Source organism: Protobothrops mucrosquamatus, unplaced genomic scaffold (assembly GCF_001527695.2).
Source record: "Protobothrops mucrosquamatus isolate PMUCROS unplaced genomic scaffold, P.Mucros_1.0 scaffold19, whole genome shotgun sequence".
Taxonomy (NCBI): domain Eukaryota; kingdom Metazoa; phylum Chordata; class Lepidosauria; order Squamata; family Viperidae; genus Protobothrops; species Protobothrops mucrosquamatus.
The window spans coordinates 668,813-686,130 of record NW_015386404.1 but is presented as its reverse complement, the minus strand read 5'-3'; the positions used below and the strand labels follow the sequence as shown (position 1 = coordinate 686,130).

The 17,318-nt window shown below is 41.9% G+C and overlaps 1 protein-coding gene across 1 annotated transcript in view; it reads right to left on the bottom strand.

Annotated features, from left to right (window-relative positions):
- LOC107282917 (vascular endothelial growth factor receptor kdr-like) overlaps positions 1-17,318 on the bottom strand; it is a 184,503-nt gene that overhangs the window by 97,439 nt on the left and 69,746 nt on the right. The window contains exons 4-8 of the mRNA XM_029283103.1: positions 13,199-13,326; positions 5,567-5,729; positions 4,892-5,028; positions 2,321-2,486; positions 589-709 (exon numbers count right to left, since the gene is read on the bottom strand). Coding sequence (XP_029138936.1) covers positions 589-709; positions 2,321-2,486; positions 4,892-5,028; positions 5,567-5,729; positions 13,199-13,326 — 715 coding nt within the window. The remainder of the gene's footprint in view (positions 1-588; positions 710-2,320; positions 2,487-4,891; positions 5,029-5,566; positions 5,730-13,198; positions 13,327-17,318) is intronic.

Here is a 17,318-nt window from a genome sequence, read left to right as displayed (position 1 = left end):
TTGAAGCCTTCATTTATTACCAGCTCTCTCAGGGCAACCATAGATCACATTAGAGGAAATTATGTACAAATTATGCAAGATGAAAGAAAAAAAGGAAGGAAGGAAGGAGTAGAGAAAGAAGGAGGAGGAGGAAAAGGAGGAGGAGGAAGAGGAAGAGGAGGAAGAAGAAGAAGAAGAAGAAGAAGAAGAAAGAAAGAAAGAAAGAAAGAAGGAAGAAGAAGAAGAAGAAGAAGAAGAAAGAAGAAAGAAGAAAGAAGAAGAAGGAGGAGGAGGAGGAGGAGGAGGAGGAAGAAAGAAGGAGAAGGAGAAGGAGAAGAAGAAGAAGAAGAAGAAGAAGAAGAAGAAGAAGAAGAAGAAGAAGAAGAAGAAAGAAAGAAAGAAAGAAAGAAAGAAGGAAGAAGAAGAAGAAGAAAGAAGAAGAAGGAGGAGGAGGAGGAGGAGGAAGAAAGAAGGAGAAGGAGAAGGAGAAGGAGAAGAAGAAGAAGAAGAAGAAGAAGAAGAAGAAGAAGAAGAAGAAAAAATAATTGCAATCATACCACTCCCCCAAATATAAATTGTGGTGTTTAGGAGCCCCTACTTAGTGCTTACCAAGTCACAGCAGGAGGAGGGAACGCATCCACCTTCCAAGCCAGCTTCAGTACTTTTTGTCCTGCATTGGCCTCATAATACACATGTTGCCGCTTTTTTACGAAATTAATGAAAGCTTGTGCTTCAATAAACAAGAAAAAAGAATAACAGTTAACTCCTAGTTTGCTTTGCAAAACCATCACATTTTTTTTTTTGCTGGACATCAAAATAACATGTGCAAAAGATAACAAATCAGAAAAAAAAGACAACCAGGCAGATGTGAAATGGGGGGGGGGGGAAACCAAGAAAGAGAGTGGCCACGGTTACCTCTTTTTCCATATGTGTGGTGACATTTTATTAATTTGACTTTGAGGCACAGTTTGACCTGCAAGCTATTGTGAAGAAGATCCGATGTATGAAAGCAACAGGGACATTTTAGCAACACCTAAGTGAAGGGCTGGCAAAGGCAGTAATAATATACAGGCGCTATCTTTTCTGGACAGTATTTCTTTTAACTCTTGAATTAATGGTGGATTTTTTTTTCATAGCACACAATCCATTTTTTTCCCCTGACCCACAACTGGGGAATGATTAAAACATATCAATAGTACACAGCAGCAGATGGTCCATGACAATGAAAGGTGATTTCTGTTTGATTTCAGCTGTGAACAGGACAGTTTTCAAAGTGACAACACACTACGAAACATCTCTGGAATTTCTTGAAGATATTACAAGAATGAAAAGGTCTATCATTCCTTGGGGTGTACAGATAGTCCTCAACATACAACAGTTCATGACTGTTCACAGTTACAACGGCACTGAAAAAAGTGACTTATGACCATTTTTCACACTTAAGACTGTTGCAGCGTTCCCCCTGGTCATGGGATCAAGATTCTGATGCTTGGCACATATTTATGACGGTTGCAGTGTCCTGGGGTCATGTGATCCCCTTTTGCGATCTTTTGACAAGCAAAGCCAATGGAAAAGCTAGATTCACTTAACAACTGTTAGTAGCTTAACAACTGCAGTGACTCACTTAACAACTGTGGAAAGAAAGGTCATAAAATGGGGGAAAAGTTCACTTAAGAAATGTCTCACTTTGCAACAGAAATTTTGGGCTCAGTTGTGGTCATAAGTCAAGGACTACCCGTACTTTCAAGCTATACATAGGTGCAAGTTTAGAATACTGTGTGAGATTTTGCCTGGAGTCTAAAAATAAGGGTAGCATGATGGATATTGAGTCTAAACCACAGAGGAAGTGATATAAGCCAGAGTTTCTCAACCTGGGCAACTTTAAGCTGATGGACTTCAATTCCCAGAATTCCCCTGCCAGTTCCGTTGGCTGAGGAATTCTGGGAGTTGCAGTCCATACACCTTAAAGTTGCCCAGGTTGAGAACCACGGATATAAGTCATTGAGAAGTTGTTGGAAAAGAGGAAACTACTTATTTTTAGCCAGTAATGTTGACAATATTTTTTAAAAAGATAGACACAACCCAACTCCAAGCAAAGTTTCAGGGTAAGTTAACTGAGCTGAGGAAATTGTAAATGCTGAAACTGATGATGCCTCAGGTGGCTATTTTAAGTCAACACTGAGTTGAAAGGATTGTGGAGGGAGCTATATTCGTTCTGGAGGGTCTTATCAGCAAGGAGAGGTCTCCTAAAATGGTGGTGCCAACAGACTAGAAACATATCAGTTTGCAGAAAAGTGGCATATTTCTCTTTGGTTCTCCCATTTTTGAGGTCATTTCTTACTGAATATTGTGACTGTAGTGTTGATTTCAATGCCTCCTTCACCCTTACTGATCACTTTGCAAATGTAATATCCTTTGTCTTCTATTGTAACATTCGTGATAGTCACTTTACTAGAGGCTTTGTACACGGATTGACTCTGGTCAAAATTCTTTTGTATCCTTACTTCCTAGAAGAGAAAAAGAGAGAAGCAGAGAAAAATTTGCACTGAGCTCAGTTCAAAATCCCCCAAATAAAAAGCCGTAATGGGGAATATTGTGGTATCTTTTGCTAGATGCCTGTACGGTAGGCTTGATGGGAGTAGATGTCAAGAGTCTTAGAAAGTGACTAGAGCAGGGGTCCCCAACCCCCAGTCCTTGCCCCAGCACCGGACCGCGGAATGCCAGAAACCAGGCTGTGCAAACAAGGGAAGCCCCATCCACGGGATGCAGGCGGCACGGAAACCACGCCCACTCCAGTCTGCGGAAAAACCTCTCTCCATGGAACTGGCCCCTGGTGCCCCAAAGATTGGGGGCCACTGGACTGGGGGGGGGCTTCTTTCCAAAATGGGACAACTTGCCACAGCCAACTCGCTGTGGTCAACTCACCACAGCAGCTTTCCATGGGACAACTCACCGCGAGACAATTCAACAATTCAATTTAATTATTTAAAATAATTTAAAACATATTTTAATTTGTGCTATTCACATTTTATTTTGTCCCTCCTTTTGCATTCTTTCTTTAACGATTCCATTTTACCATTTCTTTGATATCAGTGTCGTGGAAAAACCCAATGGAAAAGACAAGAGACAGCAACACAAAACAATAATTCTTACTTTAAGATTCAGAGGTTTATTTTGCTAATAATTTGGAACATAGCAAGCATAATAACACAACATCACTTACTGTACATTAATAACCCACTGCAATGAGGACCATATGGTATAGCAGATCCCAAAAGGACAGCTATAGGCCAATGGCAAATCAATCAGGTCCAGTCCCAACCCTTTATACTCTTTCTCATTCTAAAACTGTAGTCAGATGGTCTGCTGACTTTTGCTGACTTCTGCTGACCTCCTGCTACCCGTGTATGTTGGAACCCGCATCCATCAGCTACTTTCAATTCCTCTTTTCCCACAATTACAATACTCATGTTCCAAATATACACAGAACTACTATTTTGCAATTTCATATTGTACAAAGCTCAGCAGATTACAAATAATACGTCCTTATTGAGAAACAGCATAAAGTTCAAGTTAAAGCTTCAAATCACTTCTGTGGCGGCTTATTTCAGGTTTGTTCTAGCCCTATCTTATTATTTGAGAAGGGGGCTATATTTTTATCTCCCACATTAGTATAACTTGTTCCACAGCGAGTTGTCCCACAGTAAATTGGCTGTGATGTGTTGGCTGTGGTGAGTTGTCCTGGACTCCCTTCTTTCTGTTTTAGTGCTTAAAACAGGGGTCTCCAACCTGTGGGCCACTCCCACTACTGGGCCATGGCCTCCTGGCCACCAGGCCATGAGACAGGCTAATCAGTGCACACATGTGTGTGCGTGCACTTACCCCACTAGTGCTAGCGCCGTGGCTGTGGTGTGGCAAAAACAAGGTGCGGGGTGGTGAAAATGGGGCACGGGGTGGCGAAAACGGGCCATGGTGAAAATGGGGCAGGGCTAGCAGATGTCATGTGGATACTAGCCCCGCCCCATTTGCATCGCGCACGTGCTTGCGGCCTTGTTTGTGCGCATAACAGCTTTCCTCTCCCTTTCCCTCCGGTCCGCCAACCGAGAAAGATTGGAGACCTCTGGCTTAAAAGACTATACCACCAAGTCCTTCAAGAAGTAATTTTCTTTTCTGGGGTTTTATGGATCAGACAAGACTGAGAAATCCCTTAGGACAATCCAGGAGTTATTTCAAAAAGAGATTCCCTCCTTTCAAGTGTTCTGCACTGCCACAAACATTTTGATCTGTTTTTCTAACTTTAAAATGTAGTGTTTGTTTAGGGGTTATTAATCATTCTTTCCATGCTAATTTATATGGAACCAAGCATTTCCAATAGAGCTATGCTGATGTACAGGTAGTCCTCAACTTATGACAGTTCATTTAGTGACTGTTCGAAGTTACAGCAACACTGAAAAAAGTGACTTATGACCGCTTTTCACACTTACGACTGTTGCAGCCTCTCCATGACCATGTGATCAAAATTCAGACACTTGGCAACTGACTCCTATTTATGACGGTTGCAGTGTTTGGGGTCATGTGATCCCCTTTTGCGACCTTTTGACAAGCAAAGTCAATGGAGAAGCTGGATTCACGTAACAACTTCAGTGATTTACTTAACAACTGTTGCAAGAATGGTCGTAAACAGGGGCAAAACTCTCTTAGGAAATCTCAAATTTTGGGCTCAATTGTGCTCATAAGTCGAGGACTGCCCCTTAGTCCACAAAGGGCAATTGAATGGTTATTTAAGAAAGCTAACAAACATTCAGCAGATCCTTTTCTGAAGAACCAAGGAAACAAATCTTCAAAAAAGAGAAGCACACTTTGAGTAGGCCAAGGCCTTCCCTCAACTAAGAAAGTCACTGAAATGACTCACCCTCTTTCTTGGGAATGTCCATTTAAATTCTAACCGTCCACCCCAGTATGTCTGCCCTTTGCATTCCAAGTTAAGGGTTTCTCCAACCAAGAGTTTTTTGGGAGTTGCTTTCACATCCACATTCCAAATGCGTTCCTCTAAAAGAAATAAGAAAGTCAGCAATCAAGCATCTACTCCAGCAACATTGAGGATTACATACAGAATATACATGTTTGATAGCTCTTCACTCGTATCTTTTAATGGGGAGCATCTAATACAGGGGTCTTCAAACTTGGCCCTTTTATGATTTGTGGGCTTCAACTCCCAGAATTCCTCAGCCAGGGAGTTGAAATCTACAAGTCGATAAAAGGGTCAGGTTTGAAGACCCCTGATCTAATACAAGCATTTGGTAGAACTTTGAGGAGTGTTTATAATCCATTTAATTTCCGTAACTGGAATCAGGTGGAGTGCAGAATATAGTCCAGCACAGTGGTGGGATTCAGCCAGTTTGCACCACTTTGGCAGAACCGGTAGCTAATCTTTTGTTGCCCAGGCCCAGAATGGACTTCCGGAAGCGGCATCCACACAGAGAACCGATTGTTCACCTATTTGAATCTCACCACTGGTCCAGCAGTGGAAAATTGTGTCTAAAAGGAATGTTTTCAGCACCTAAAGCAAAAGCAGTCAGGTACTCACCCATTCTCAGGGTCAAGTAATATGTTTCATATTGCATCTCGTTGATTGTAACAACACACTTGATCATTTTAGCAAAGAACTCAGTGGAGGGTGAAGTGATAATGAATCCTTTCTTTGGGTCCCATTCCTTCTTCTCATAGGTGAGAGGGTTGGAGGATTGATGCTAAAGAAGAAAAAGCAAACATAAAGATAGTACTTTTTGTTTGAGATAAAGCTACAGAAGATATAATTAAGATAAATCTACAGTAGATATAATTAAGATAAAGCTACAGTGGATATAATTAAGAAGCGTTCAAGCTGTTTTGATCTTGAAATGTCCCTAACCAGAGCTGTCCTGTTCTAATCTTGAGGGAGACATTCTAAGGCCCATTCCAGTTTTTCTGAAAATGTTTAGACATCAGATGTGCCTCTCACAGACTTACTAGAAGTGGCCCAGCATCAAAACAGGCAATTTTGAACTCCATTCAGCATTTGGAATGGGGTCTTTGGGATCATTTATTTATTCTGGCAATGTCAGAACATCATCTTCCCAAAGATGGGAGGCTGCAAAATCTCTAATTGTAGGAGAAGGAGGAGCTGAATCTGAGGTCAGAGTTAAAAGAGGGATCAGTCTAGAATCCCTATGTAGCCACAGGAGGATTAAGTCCAACTTCCCTTGAATTTCATTGACTCTTATCTAGTTCCAAACAAGCGCTATCTCATACATGAAGGTGAATATATGTGTCCCGGGATAATGTTGCAGGATCCAACCTGGGTCAGTCACTGGGACCAAAGGTTTAGTCTTCCAAGCTTTCGGACTGGTGCTGGACCCATCCTCAGGGAACTTTTCTCTACCAGAATGTCTTCATGGGCTCCAGCATGAGTCCAAAAGCTCGGAAGACTAAACCTCTGATCCCAGTGACTGACCCAGAATGGTTCCTGCAAGTGTTAACCATGAGTTGAGAATATTCCTGTGCATAGGCATGATGTCATGGTTCCGACAGACAGAGATGAATAAAGCAGAACTCCGAGGTTTGCAAAATCCTCAAAGAACATGTTTATTAGTTGCAAAGTATCGGCACGGTCAAAAGTGAAACCAAGTCTGGATACACATGTAACAATTCCCCAATACAAAGTTAAAAGTCTCACCCATAATACTATGCAAGCAACTACGTTCCCCAATGTGATTATTCGGTGGGCTTTTTGCGTTACGCCCAGCCTGCAGTCTCGGGAGCAGCCACTGACCTTGGTTCCCACAGGACAAAAGATTATTTTGAGTAACGAAGCAACTGGGCAACCCCCCTCCCTCTGCTCTATGTGGCAACCTAGAATGAGAAGTAAAATGGCTGCAGCCATGCTCATTTGTAGAGTTGACACAGGAATAGCAACAAATCTGTTTAACTGGACCTTCACATGAGGACCAGGTCTTTTATGCTTGATATGAGTTCAGTTCTGTTCAGACTCATCTCTTGTCTCTATTTCTTCACTTAAGGAGCAATAAATCACTCATTGTAGTTCTCCAATTCAATCACTGTCATCTTCAAATACAACCTCAGAGATTCTGCCTGAGATTCTGTACTGACTCGACTGTTGCCAGTCAAAGTCAAGAACACTGAATTATATACCAACTAATGGATCAAATCAGTGGCTCTGTTTGTCCAATACATCATAAACATAAACTAACCCAGTGTTTCTCAACTTTGGCCATTTTAAGTTGGGTAGACTTCAACTCCCAGAATCACCACGGTTAAGTGCAGTGTGCAATACTGTTATCATAAGCTAGCTAGCTATGATCTGAATCTATATTACTTATTTTGGGCCTCATACCTTATTTCAAGAGAGAGTTATTTCAAGAGAGAGTTTTAAAGGCATATGCAGAGTAGCTAAGTAAAAAGATAAATTTAAGCAGCCAAGGATTCTGTGATAGTTTTTGGTTAACAGCAAAAAAAGGAGAAGAGGAAGAACTTCCGGGCGGACCTGCATAGTAGATATCTATCCTAACTTCACCATCCTCATTGATTTTGGTTGGTGGCATGGTGAATAGTCAGTCTTCAAGTTAGTCATTAGAACATAGCCATTCTGGCTTATAAACCATGATTTTTAGCTTAGTGCAGGGGTCTCCAAACTTCACAATTTTCAGACTTGTGGACTTCAACTCCCAGAATTCTGGAAGTTGAAGTCCACAAGTCTTAACGTTGCCAAGTTTAGAGACCCCTGGCTTAGTGTAACAATTGTTATTTCCTTTTCCAGGATGACAATCTGCTATGAACTACAGGTTGCGTGTGTATCTGGTTCTTGTACAAGCATCTCCACTGCATCTTGCAAAATCTTGCCTAGATAGACAAGTATTCTATGTTCCTGGAACAAAAAGCAGATAGGTAGCTCCTCCTCAACAGGAAGGGCTATCAGTCAGTTTCCTGTTCCAGCTGATTTGGGCTGGAACAGCAAGGATATCTGGAATCCTGCCAAGTCCCTCTGTAGTTTGGCGTGCTTCACTTCTCACTTCCAGGGTCCTCCTCCATCCTGACTTGTCCTTCATGCCCTATTATGAACTTTGTCTCTATACCTACAAGGTCCAATCATGCTGCCCAAAAACTACGGATGTCACCATCACTGAGACCTGTTCTTCCAACTTGTATCCTATATAATTCCCTGCTTTCAGCCTGGAAAAGACAACATGGGATGGTGCTTCATGTTAAGCCAAACTATTCATTCTCCTATGTTGGCTGCAGCACCATTTTAGATAGGTTATTCCTAGTTTTCAGTCAGAAGGAACATCTAGTGGATCATGTTGAAAAAGATGAATTCGGTATCCCAAAATGGGCTGGAGTTAGCAGCATTAAAATGGAACACACTTTGGAAAATGAAAAAGATCCATGATCCTGTGATGGAAACTCCACCCCTTTCTATAGGCAACTCAGATAAAAATTGGGGAAGGGTTTTTGATATTGTGAGCCTTCTTGATTTATTTATTTTTTAGTTCTTTTCCCATTCTCTTCCCTGCTCCAATGAATCCTTTTTCTGTATTAATAGCATTTATTGGCAAAGTGTCATGGCAGGTTAGGGCAAACTTAGATGATTCTGAACAGTCCTAATTTCCTTTCTGAGGTTTTCTCAGGCCCCACAGGGAGGGAAAGCCCACACAAAATTTATTCCACATTAATTTTACATATATAGTGTGTATATATATATATTGTGTGTATATTCAAAAGCCTGAATTTCAAGTCCAGCTCCAGAACTAATCAGAATCAGCTGACATGAGGAATGAGCTTCTTCCTAACATTAGCAACCCATCGAACTTCCCATAAATATCTAAGGAGGACAGAGTGCAGTCATTTTAAAGTATAATGGAAGCATCAGAAATGTAATTTAGAAGGGGGAAAGTATATTGTTTCAGGAATTGTGGAACAGAATGGTGCTGCATATTAAAACTCTGCATTTGAGGATCCCCTGAGGATCAGATTTAAAATATATACCTACAGAAATACTGCATATAGATATGATAGATATAGATTCACGCGCACACACCCGTATTCCACATATTAAATGAAGTTGCTTGTGCAACATTCAAAAGTTGTTATGAAAGGAGAAGAGGAAACCGCAGTTGATTTTACCCCAATCTTCAAAAGACCCCTGGTGCTATTTTTCTCCCTCGCCTTCCTGCAGTTTTATCACTGAGCAGTTATTAAATTTGGAGGAGGATGTTCTAAATTTGTCAAATTGTCGGGCTCCTTCCTTCCCTCTCCCCCCCCTTTAGTTTCCTGTGAGTAAAGGAAGCCGCCAACCTGGCTCCACACGTCGTATTTCCAGACAAGGCCAAAATAACAAGCCGTCTTTCCTTAAATGGGAACAGAAAGATGGGTGCCCAAGGTAAACACACCTCCGCAGAAAGCCTTATCTGCTCTTCTGGAGAGGTCTGTCAAGCCAGGGGAAGAGACACCTTCCTTTTGGGGGTCTGAATGTCAGCCTCCCCCACCCCTTATGTCTCTTTCAAAGGAGGAAGAACAAAGTCTTTGGTCCAGACATCCCAGCAGCCCGAAATGGAAACATCTACCCATCCTTCTGAAAGTCTAGGATGAGATCCCAGTTCAAGACCAAGCAACAGATGGAAAAAGTTTGACTCAGCTTCCAGAGATGGGAAAGATCAGAAATCAGGCATCTGAACTCCTCGCCCTTTCCTCAAGGAGACGTTATCTTCAGGTTTCAGAGAGGCTGCTAGGCGGGTATTAATTCTCTATACATTTCAACAAAAGTCAACAGAGACGTTAAGCCAACACTTACAGGAAGCCAAAGCTCTTGCTACACCAGCCAAGAAGGAGAGAGAAGGGAAAAAAAGAGAGAGTCAAGAATGGGTTTAATTTCAATATTATGAAAATGTGTGGGCATGTGTGTGTGTGTGTGTGTGTATGTATGTGTGTTTTGGACCGAGTACTTTATGGAGGGAAGTTGCTCTCTTCATAAAAAAAAAAGTAACCTTCACCTCAACATTAAAATTAAAGAAGTTTCCCATTCTTGGCAAATTTTATTATTTTGGCAGCTACTAAATGTTATGAATAAGATGCCTCCACTGTTATCCATCAAACACTACCAAATCCCACTGCCTGTTTAGTTCTACTAGAGCAGTGATTCCCAACCTTTTCTATACCCCGTGCCCCTATAACAGGGGTAGGCAACCTTGGCTCTTTTATGACTTGTGGACTTCAACTCCCAGAATTCCTGAGCCAGCCGTGCTGAGGGGAAAGGGAGAGGTTTCCAAGCTGAGCCGTGCTGGCTCAGGAATTCTGGGAGTTGAAGTCCACAAGTCCTAAAAGGGCCAAGGTTGCCTACCCCTGCCCTAGAACACTTCTGATATATTCTCGCACCCCTTACAAAAGTTCGAAATAATGGCAAAAAATTATGCATATAAACTATAATTTTGAAAATCCAAGTTTTCGCACTCCCTGGAATATCATCTCGTACCCCCAGGGGGTTTGAGCACCCCTGGTTGGAAACCCCTGTCCTAGAGCACCAAATACCATCCCATAACAACTCTAAAACCTATGGTAAATACCGACAATCAAACACTGAGACAAAATGACCATTATTAGTCTGTATTCAAGACTTTGAGACTGGCCGAAGATAATTTAATATCAAAAAATAGCTACTAAGAAGCCAGGGGTGACTTCTGGGGAAAAAAATCTGCCCCATGAAAAGAGTATGAAGCAACTTAATAGACATAATTATACTCTTTGATAGAGTATAGTATTCCACTTATTTGTCAGCTATTTTACTCCAGAGAAAGAGTGGCCTGTGAGTTAAATCTACATGACAGCAGCAAACTCAGGTATGATAGGACAAATTTTATGGTGGTCTTCCTAAACCTGTTCCATTGCTGGAGGCAGAGAAAGGGCTACAGATGTACAGCAGCATTTTTTGTTATGTATATTTGCATCACTTTGAAACTTCCCAGGTTGCCCATGCATCCAGTCTGAAAAAACCTCGTGAGGTCTTCTGTTGAGATTGGAAGAAAGGGGAGTGGAAGCCAGGGAAGCTGTAGGCCACTGAGAGGACAGTACAACAAAAGGAAGGACAATCACACACAACCCTTAGAATCATAGAATTATAGGACTGGAAGGAAACTTTGAGGTCTTCTAATCCATCCTCCTCCCCAAGGCAGGAGTCCTTATACTATCCTGGACAAATGGTTGTCCAATCTTGTCTCAAAAACCTCCAGTGATGGAGCAGTCACCAGGAGGCAATCTGTTCCACTGATTTAATGGTTCTCACTATCAGGAAATTCCTCCTTAGTTGGATCTCCCTCTGATGAGCTTCCACTCATTGCTTCTGGTCCGGTCCTCAGATGCTTTGAAGGACAAATCAACCCCGACTTCTTTGCGATTGCCACTCAAGTATTGGAAGACTGCTATCATGTCATCCCTCATCTTTCCCTTCATTAGGCTGGACATACCTAGTTCTGAGGGGTCCTTGGTGCTCTCTGAGCTTGCTTGTTTTCTTGCAGACATTTCATTACCCTAACTAGGTAACATCATCAGCACTAGAAGGGAGTAGGGTTTGGAATGATGGAGGAGGAGGAGGAGGAGGATAGCAACTGTGGGGTCCTTGGTGCTCTCTGAGCTTGCTTGTTTTCTTGCAGATGTTTCATTACCCTAACTAGGTAATTTCATCAGTGCTAACAGTGCTATCTCAGAGAGCACCAAGGACTCCGCATTTCAACCCTAAGCTACCAATATTCCCCTTCATTGATACCCAGTTCCCTTAACTGTTCATTGTATAAGAAAGTCTAACTTCCTCTTATTATCTGTGTTGCTCTTCTCTGCATGCATCCTAGCATCTCAGTATCTTTTGTGTATCATGGTGATCAGAACTGGATGCAATATTCCAAGTGTGGCCTCACTAGTGCAGTATGAAGAAGTACTATCCCCTCCTGTGATCTTGATGCTATCCCTCTGTTGATACAGTCTCGGACCGTGTTGGCTTTTTTGGCAGCTGCAACACCCTTATGGCTCATACTTAAGCGGTGTTCCTCCAAGACATCTAGATCAGGAGTCCCCAACCCCGGTCCGTGCACCGGTACTGGGCCACGGCATGCCAGCAACCGGTCTGCACAAACAAGCAAAGCTCCTTCCATGGGATGCAGGCAGCAGACAAAACCACACCCCCTCCAGTCCATGGAAAAACCTCTCTCCACGGAACCAGTCCCTGATGCTCAAAAGGTTGGGGACCTCTGATCTAGATCCATTTCACAGGCATTAGTAGCTTTATAACAAAGAACTGAAACAATATTGTTCTCCACTCTCAAGAATGTCACCCAAGTTCTATCCTTCTTTAAAAGAAAATTTGAAAGCAGCTTCTATTAAGTGAGAACCAACAGGGGGAAAAAAAGGAAGAATTTTTCCACATGGCCTAAAATTAAAGCTACCTCCTCTTAGGGGTGGTGCCCTGTATTAACTGCCATAAAACAATTCTGCTTCTCCATCTTCTCCATCTACTTTTCAACAAGCCCAGCTAAGGGAACAAGAGCCGTATTCTACCTGCCACTTTTCAAGAGTACCCAGAAAATTAACCAAAGCCATCTGGAAATCCTAATTTGGAGCAAATTTAGGATTTTGCTTCAGCCAGGATTCTGGGTGACACGGATCCTTTCTGGAACAAATTCCAGCAAATGTTCTTTTAGCAGGGAAAAAATAAAAAATAAATAGGAATTGTACTTATCTAAGAAATTCTTCAAGAGATGTCCAATGTATATAATCTTCCTTTTGGTATAGTGTTTAAAATGCCTGATTCTCATGTAGAAGACATGGGCACTTTAAAGAGTATAGGGTTCTTTTCCAAAATGGTCTGAACCAGAGTTGAAATTTGCTAGTTTGAAAATCTATGGCTAAAAGTGGCCCATTACTGAGCAAATTAATCCTCATTTGATGATTTATCAATAGTTACCCTTGAAAGCTAACCTATTTGATGAAGGTTGGAGAAGATTCAGAAATAGAATAGAATTAGAATTAGAATAGAATAACAGAGTGGGAAGGGAGCTTGCAGGTCATCTAGTCCAACCCCCCCACCCAAGCTAGGAGACCCTACACCATTTCTAACAGGGCAGTCCAGTCTCTTATTGAAAGCTTCCGTATAAATAAACTATGACAATGTAATGCTCACCACCAGCAGCTCCGGTTTGATCTCTGGTGAGGTGACGCGACAGGGCACGTTGATCACATCTGTATGGTTGTACACCTTGATGAGGTCTGCGTATTTTGGGTGGGGTTGCACAAAAGGCTGTGACTGATCTGCAGGACACAAAAATGGAACATCACAAGCGTGCTGAGAAGCAACAGGGTTGGGTTGCTTGGTAGAAATGACCTGCTATTCATCCTTAATTTTTACACCAAAAGTAGAGTAGATTAACAGATTCTGATTCTAACTTAGATCAGCTGTTGAAGCTGAGTCAGTCCTTTTGGGAAGAAAACTTTGGCAAAGTCAGATTCACCCTTTGTCAACCCAAATATGACACTGTACCCTAACCTTTCTCAGCTGAAAATAGCATCTGAAACCGTGGAGATATCATGCTAGGAAATTGATAAATGCAACTCAGGTCTTCAAGGAATGTTATTTGAAGACACAATGATCCTTTCTTTGGAGACATCTGGAACTTTATCCCAATGTCCAAGAAAAGAAAATAGCAGTGATAGAACCAGCATATCAGCACAACAGGAAGACTTGTTTTTCACATAGGTGTTGTTATTGCAAAAAGACAATCATGTTTTCAGCATCTACATTGCTGGACAGTTCCCTGATGCAACTTTTCAGGGAAGCTTTGTCTGTTAGGGCAAGAAACTACTCTGAGGGATTCTTGGTGCTCTTGAGCTTTAGTTTTTTTTTCTTGCAGATATTTCATTACCCAAACTAGGTAACATCATCAGACGATATTCCCTAGTTTGGCAATGAAACATCTGGAAGAAAACAACCAAGCTCAGAGAGCACTAAGGACCCCTCATTTCCACTCTGAGCTACAAATAGAGTAGAATCCTTTATTTGGCCAAGTGTGATTAGACACACAAGGAATTTGTCTCTGATGCAGAAGCCCTCCATGTACATGCAAAACAACAGAGTATAATAATCATAATAATGATACCAATAAGAGGGGGTAGTAGACTAGACTAGACTAGACTAGACTAGACTAGACTAGACTAGACTAGAATAGAATAGAATAGAATAGAATAGAATAGAATAGAATAGACAGATTGTAGAATAGAACAGAACATAACAGAATAGAATAGACAGATTGTAGAATAGAATAGAATAGAATAGAATAGAATAGAATAGAATAGAATAGAATAGAATAGAATAGATTGTAGGATAGAATAGAATAGAATAAAAATAGAATAGAATAGAATTAGAATAGAATAGAATAGAATAGAATAGAATTAGAATAGAATAGAATAGAATAGAATAGAATAGAATAGACAGATTGTAGAACAGAATAGAATAGAATTAGAGTAGAGTAGAGTAGAGTAGAGTAGAGTAGAGTAGAGTAGAACAGAATAGAACAGAACAGAGTAGAGTAGAGTAGAGTAGAGTAGAGTAGAACAGAACAGAACAGAACAGAACAGAACAGAACAGAATAGAATAGAATAACAGAGTTGGAAGGGACCTTGCAGGTCATTTAGTCCAACCCTCGGCCCAAGCAGGAGACCCTACACCATTTCTGATAGATGGCAGTCCAGTCTCTTCTTGAAAGCCTTCAGTGATGAAGCTCCCACAACTTCTGAAGGCATAGTAGCAATACAGTCCTACTACATGGGTAAATCTCCTTCAGCGTAAGACAGTTCTGTGGGAATTAGGTGTTTAGCAGAGTGATGGCATGAGGGGAAAAAAACTATCCCTGTCTCTAGTTGTTTTGGCATCCAGTGCCCTATAGCAATGTCCCAAGGGGATGAGTTGAAACAGTTTATGTCCAGAATGTGAGGGATCTGTAGATATTTTCTCAGCCCTCTTTCTGAGCTTTGCAGTATACAGGTCCTCGATGGAAGAAGGCAGGCTGCTTGCAATGTTTTTTTTTTCTGCAGACCTAACTATCTGTACCTGTCTGTACCAGTCCAGTTTGGTTGCGTACCAAACCAGACAGTTATAGAAGTACAAATAACAGACTCAGCAATTCCTATTTGAACTCTATCAGCAGCTCCTTGGGCAATCTGAGCGTTCTGAGTTGATACAAGAAGAACATCTTTGTTGTGCCTTTTTAATGATGGTTTTAATGTTAAGCACCCATTTCAAGCCCTGGGAGAATATAGAACAGTGGTGGCGAACCTATGGCAAGGGTGCCAGAGGCGGCACTCAGAGCCCTCTCTGTGGGCATGCGCGCCGTCGCCCCAGTCCTAGGCCTTCAGCTGGGTTTTATAAAACCTTTTCGCTTTAGGCCTCCACCACCGTGTGCAAAAAAAAAAAAAAAAAAAGTTCAATCAGTCGATTTCAACTTCTCGCGGGAAAAAAAAAGATCTTGCAAAGTTGGAATTGATTGATTGAATTTTTTAGTCCCACCCAGTCTGCCATTACCACCTCAGCCACGCCCACCCAATGGGCCACACCCACCCAATGGGCCACACCCACCTGGCACCTGATGATGCATAAGTGGGGTTTGGGTTGCAGTTTGGGCACTCGGTCTCTAAAAGGTTCGCCATCACTGATATAGAACCTCAAAACTTGAAAGATTCTACTGCTGTTACTGTGCTATATATAGTATAATATAGTAAGAGGTGGTAGAACTGGATGGCTCTTCTTAAATATTCTCCATCCCAGCTTTCCTCAACTTGGTGCCTTCCAGATATGTGGACATCAACTCTCATCAGCCACAGCCAGTGCACCCAAGCTGAGAAATATATGTTATCGTCATTGTTTTGGTTACCAGGAATCACATTTCTCATGGGTGAGGAGTAAGAATTGCAGCAGGTGGGACTGACAAGGACACCCCATTGTCTTTCTACCCCTTTGTTTTTAAAACCAGGTTAGCCCATGTAATGGCTTACACTCTATCTTAGGGCCTCCCTCCTTAAAGTGGAGAATGCCAGCAACTTTTGGCAATTGCGCTCATGAAATTCATGATGCTGTCAAAAGGGTTCGCAGAGCTAAAAAAAATAAAAGGCAGTGCATGCCTGGGTTGCACTATTCTTCAGTTTGGCTTTCTGCCTAGCAAGATAATCTACAATTATGAGTTGGTAAAGACAGGAACATTTTTTGGTGAATGTCAATTATCCTGGGCTCGTGTTTCTCAATCGTAGCTATGCTGGCAAGGGGATTTTGGGAGCTGAAGTCCACTCCATACTGGATGGGGAATTCTGGGAGTTGAAGTCCACCCCATGCTGGTGGGGGAATTCTGGGCGTTGACATCCACTCGTGCTGGATGGGGGATTCTGGGAGTGCCTAAGGTTGAGAAACACTGGCCTAGGGCATTTGGTTTGGCATTCCCATATGAGACTCCTTAGAAGCAGCATGTAGGGATCATAATTTTGCTGTAGTCTGTATTTTTAAAGTTAGTTCTTGATGATGGAAGAGAGACAGCAAACAAACAAACTGGAGCAAGTCATTAAGGCTGGTCCACAATCGCAAAAAAATCTCCTTCTCACCACTTGAGGGCGCAGTTAAGGTGACTTTACACAGCATCCAAGTACTTCTCTCGCGAAGGGAACTTTACAAATGGTCAGTTCACTTTTACATGCAGGCCCCGGGAAATGTGGGGTGGGGGCAGTGGTGGGATTCAGCCGGTTCGCACCACTTTGGCAGAACTGGTAGCTAATTTTTTGTTGCCCAGGCCCAGAACGGACTTTTGGAAGCGGCATCCACACAGAGAACTGGTTGTTCACATATTTGAATCCCACCACTGGGTGGGGGTGGGGAAACAGGAGATCGAAAGACAGCTGTTATTGAAAAAAGTGAAGCCATCAACCCCACCTACTCCTTTTCATTTAATTCATGGGTGTATATAATGTGCAGGGAAGGAAAGGAAAGGAGAAAGGAAAGGAAAAGAAAGAAAGTACATGAATGAAAAAGGAAAGGAAAGGAAGGGAAAGGAAAGGAAAGGAAGTAAATGAATGAAAAAGGAAAGGAAAGGAAAGGAAGGGAAAGGAAAGGGGAAAGGAAAGGAAAAGAAAGAAAGTACATGAATGAAAAAGGAAAGGAAAGGAAAAGAAAGGAAAGGAAAGGAAAGGAAAGGAAAGGAAGTAAATGAATGAAAAAGGAAAGGAAAGGAAGGGAAAGGAAAGGAAAGGAGAAAGGAAAGGAAAAG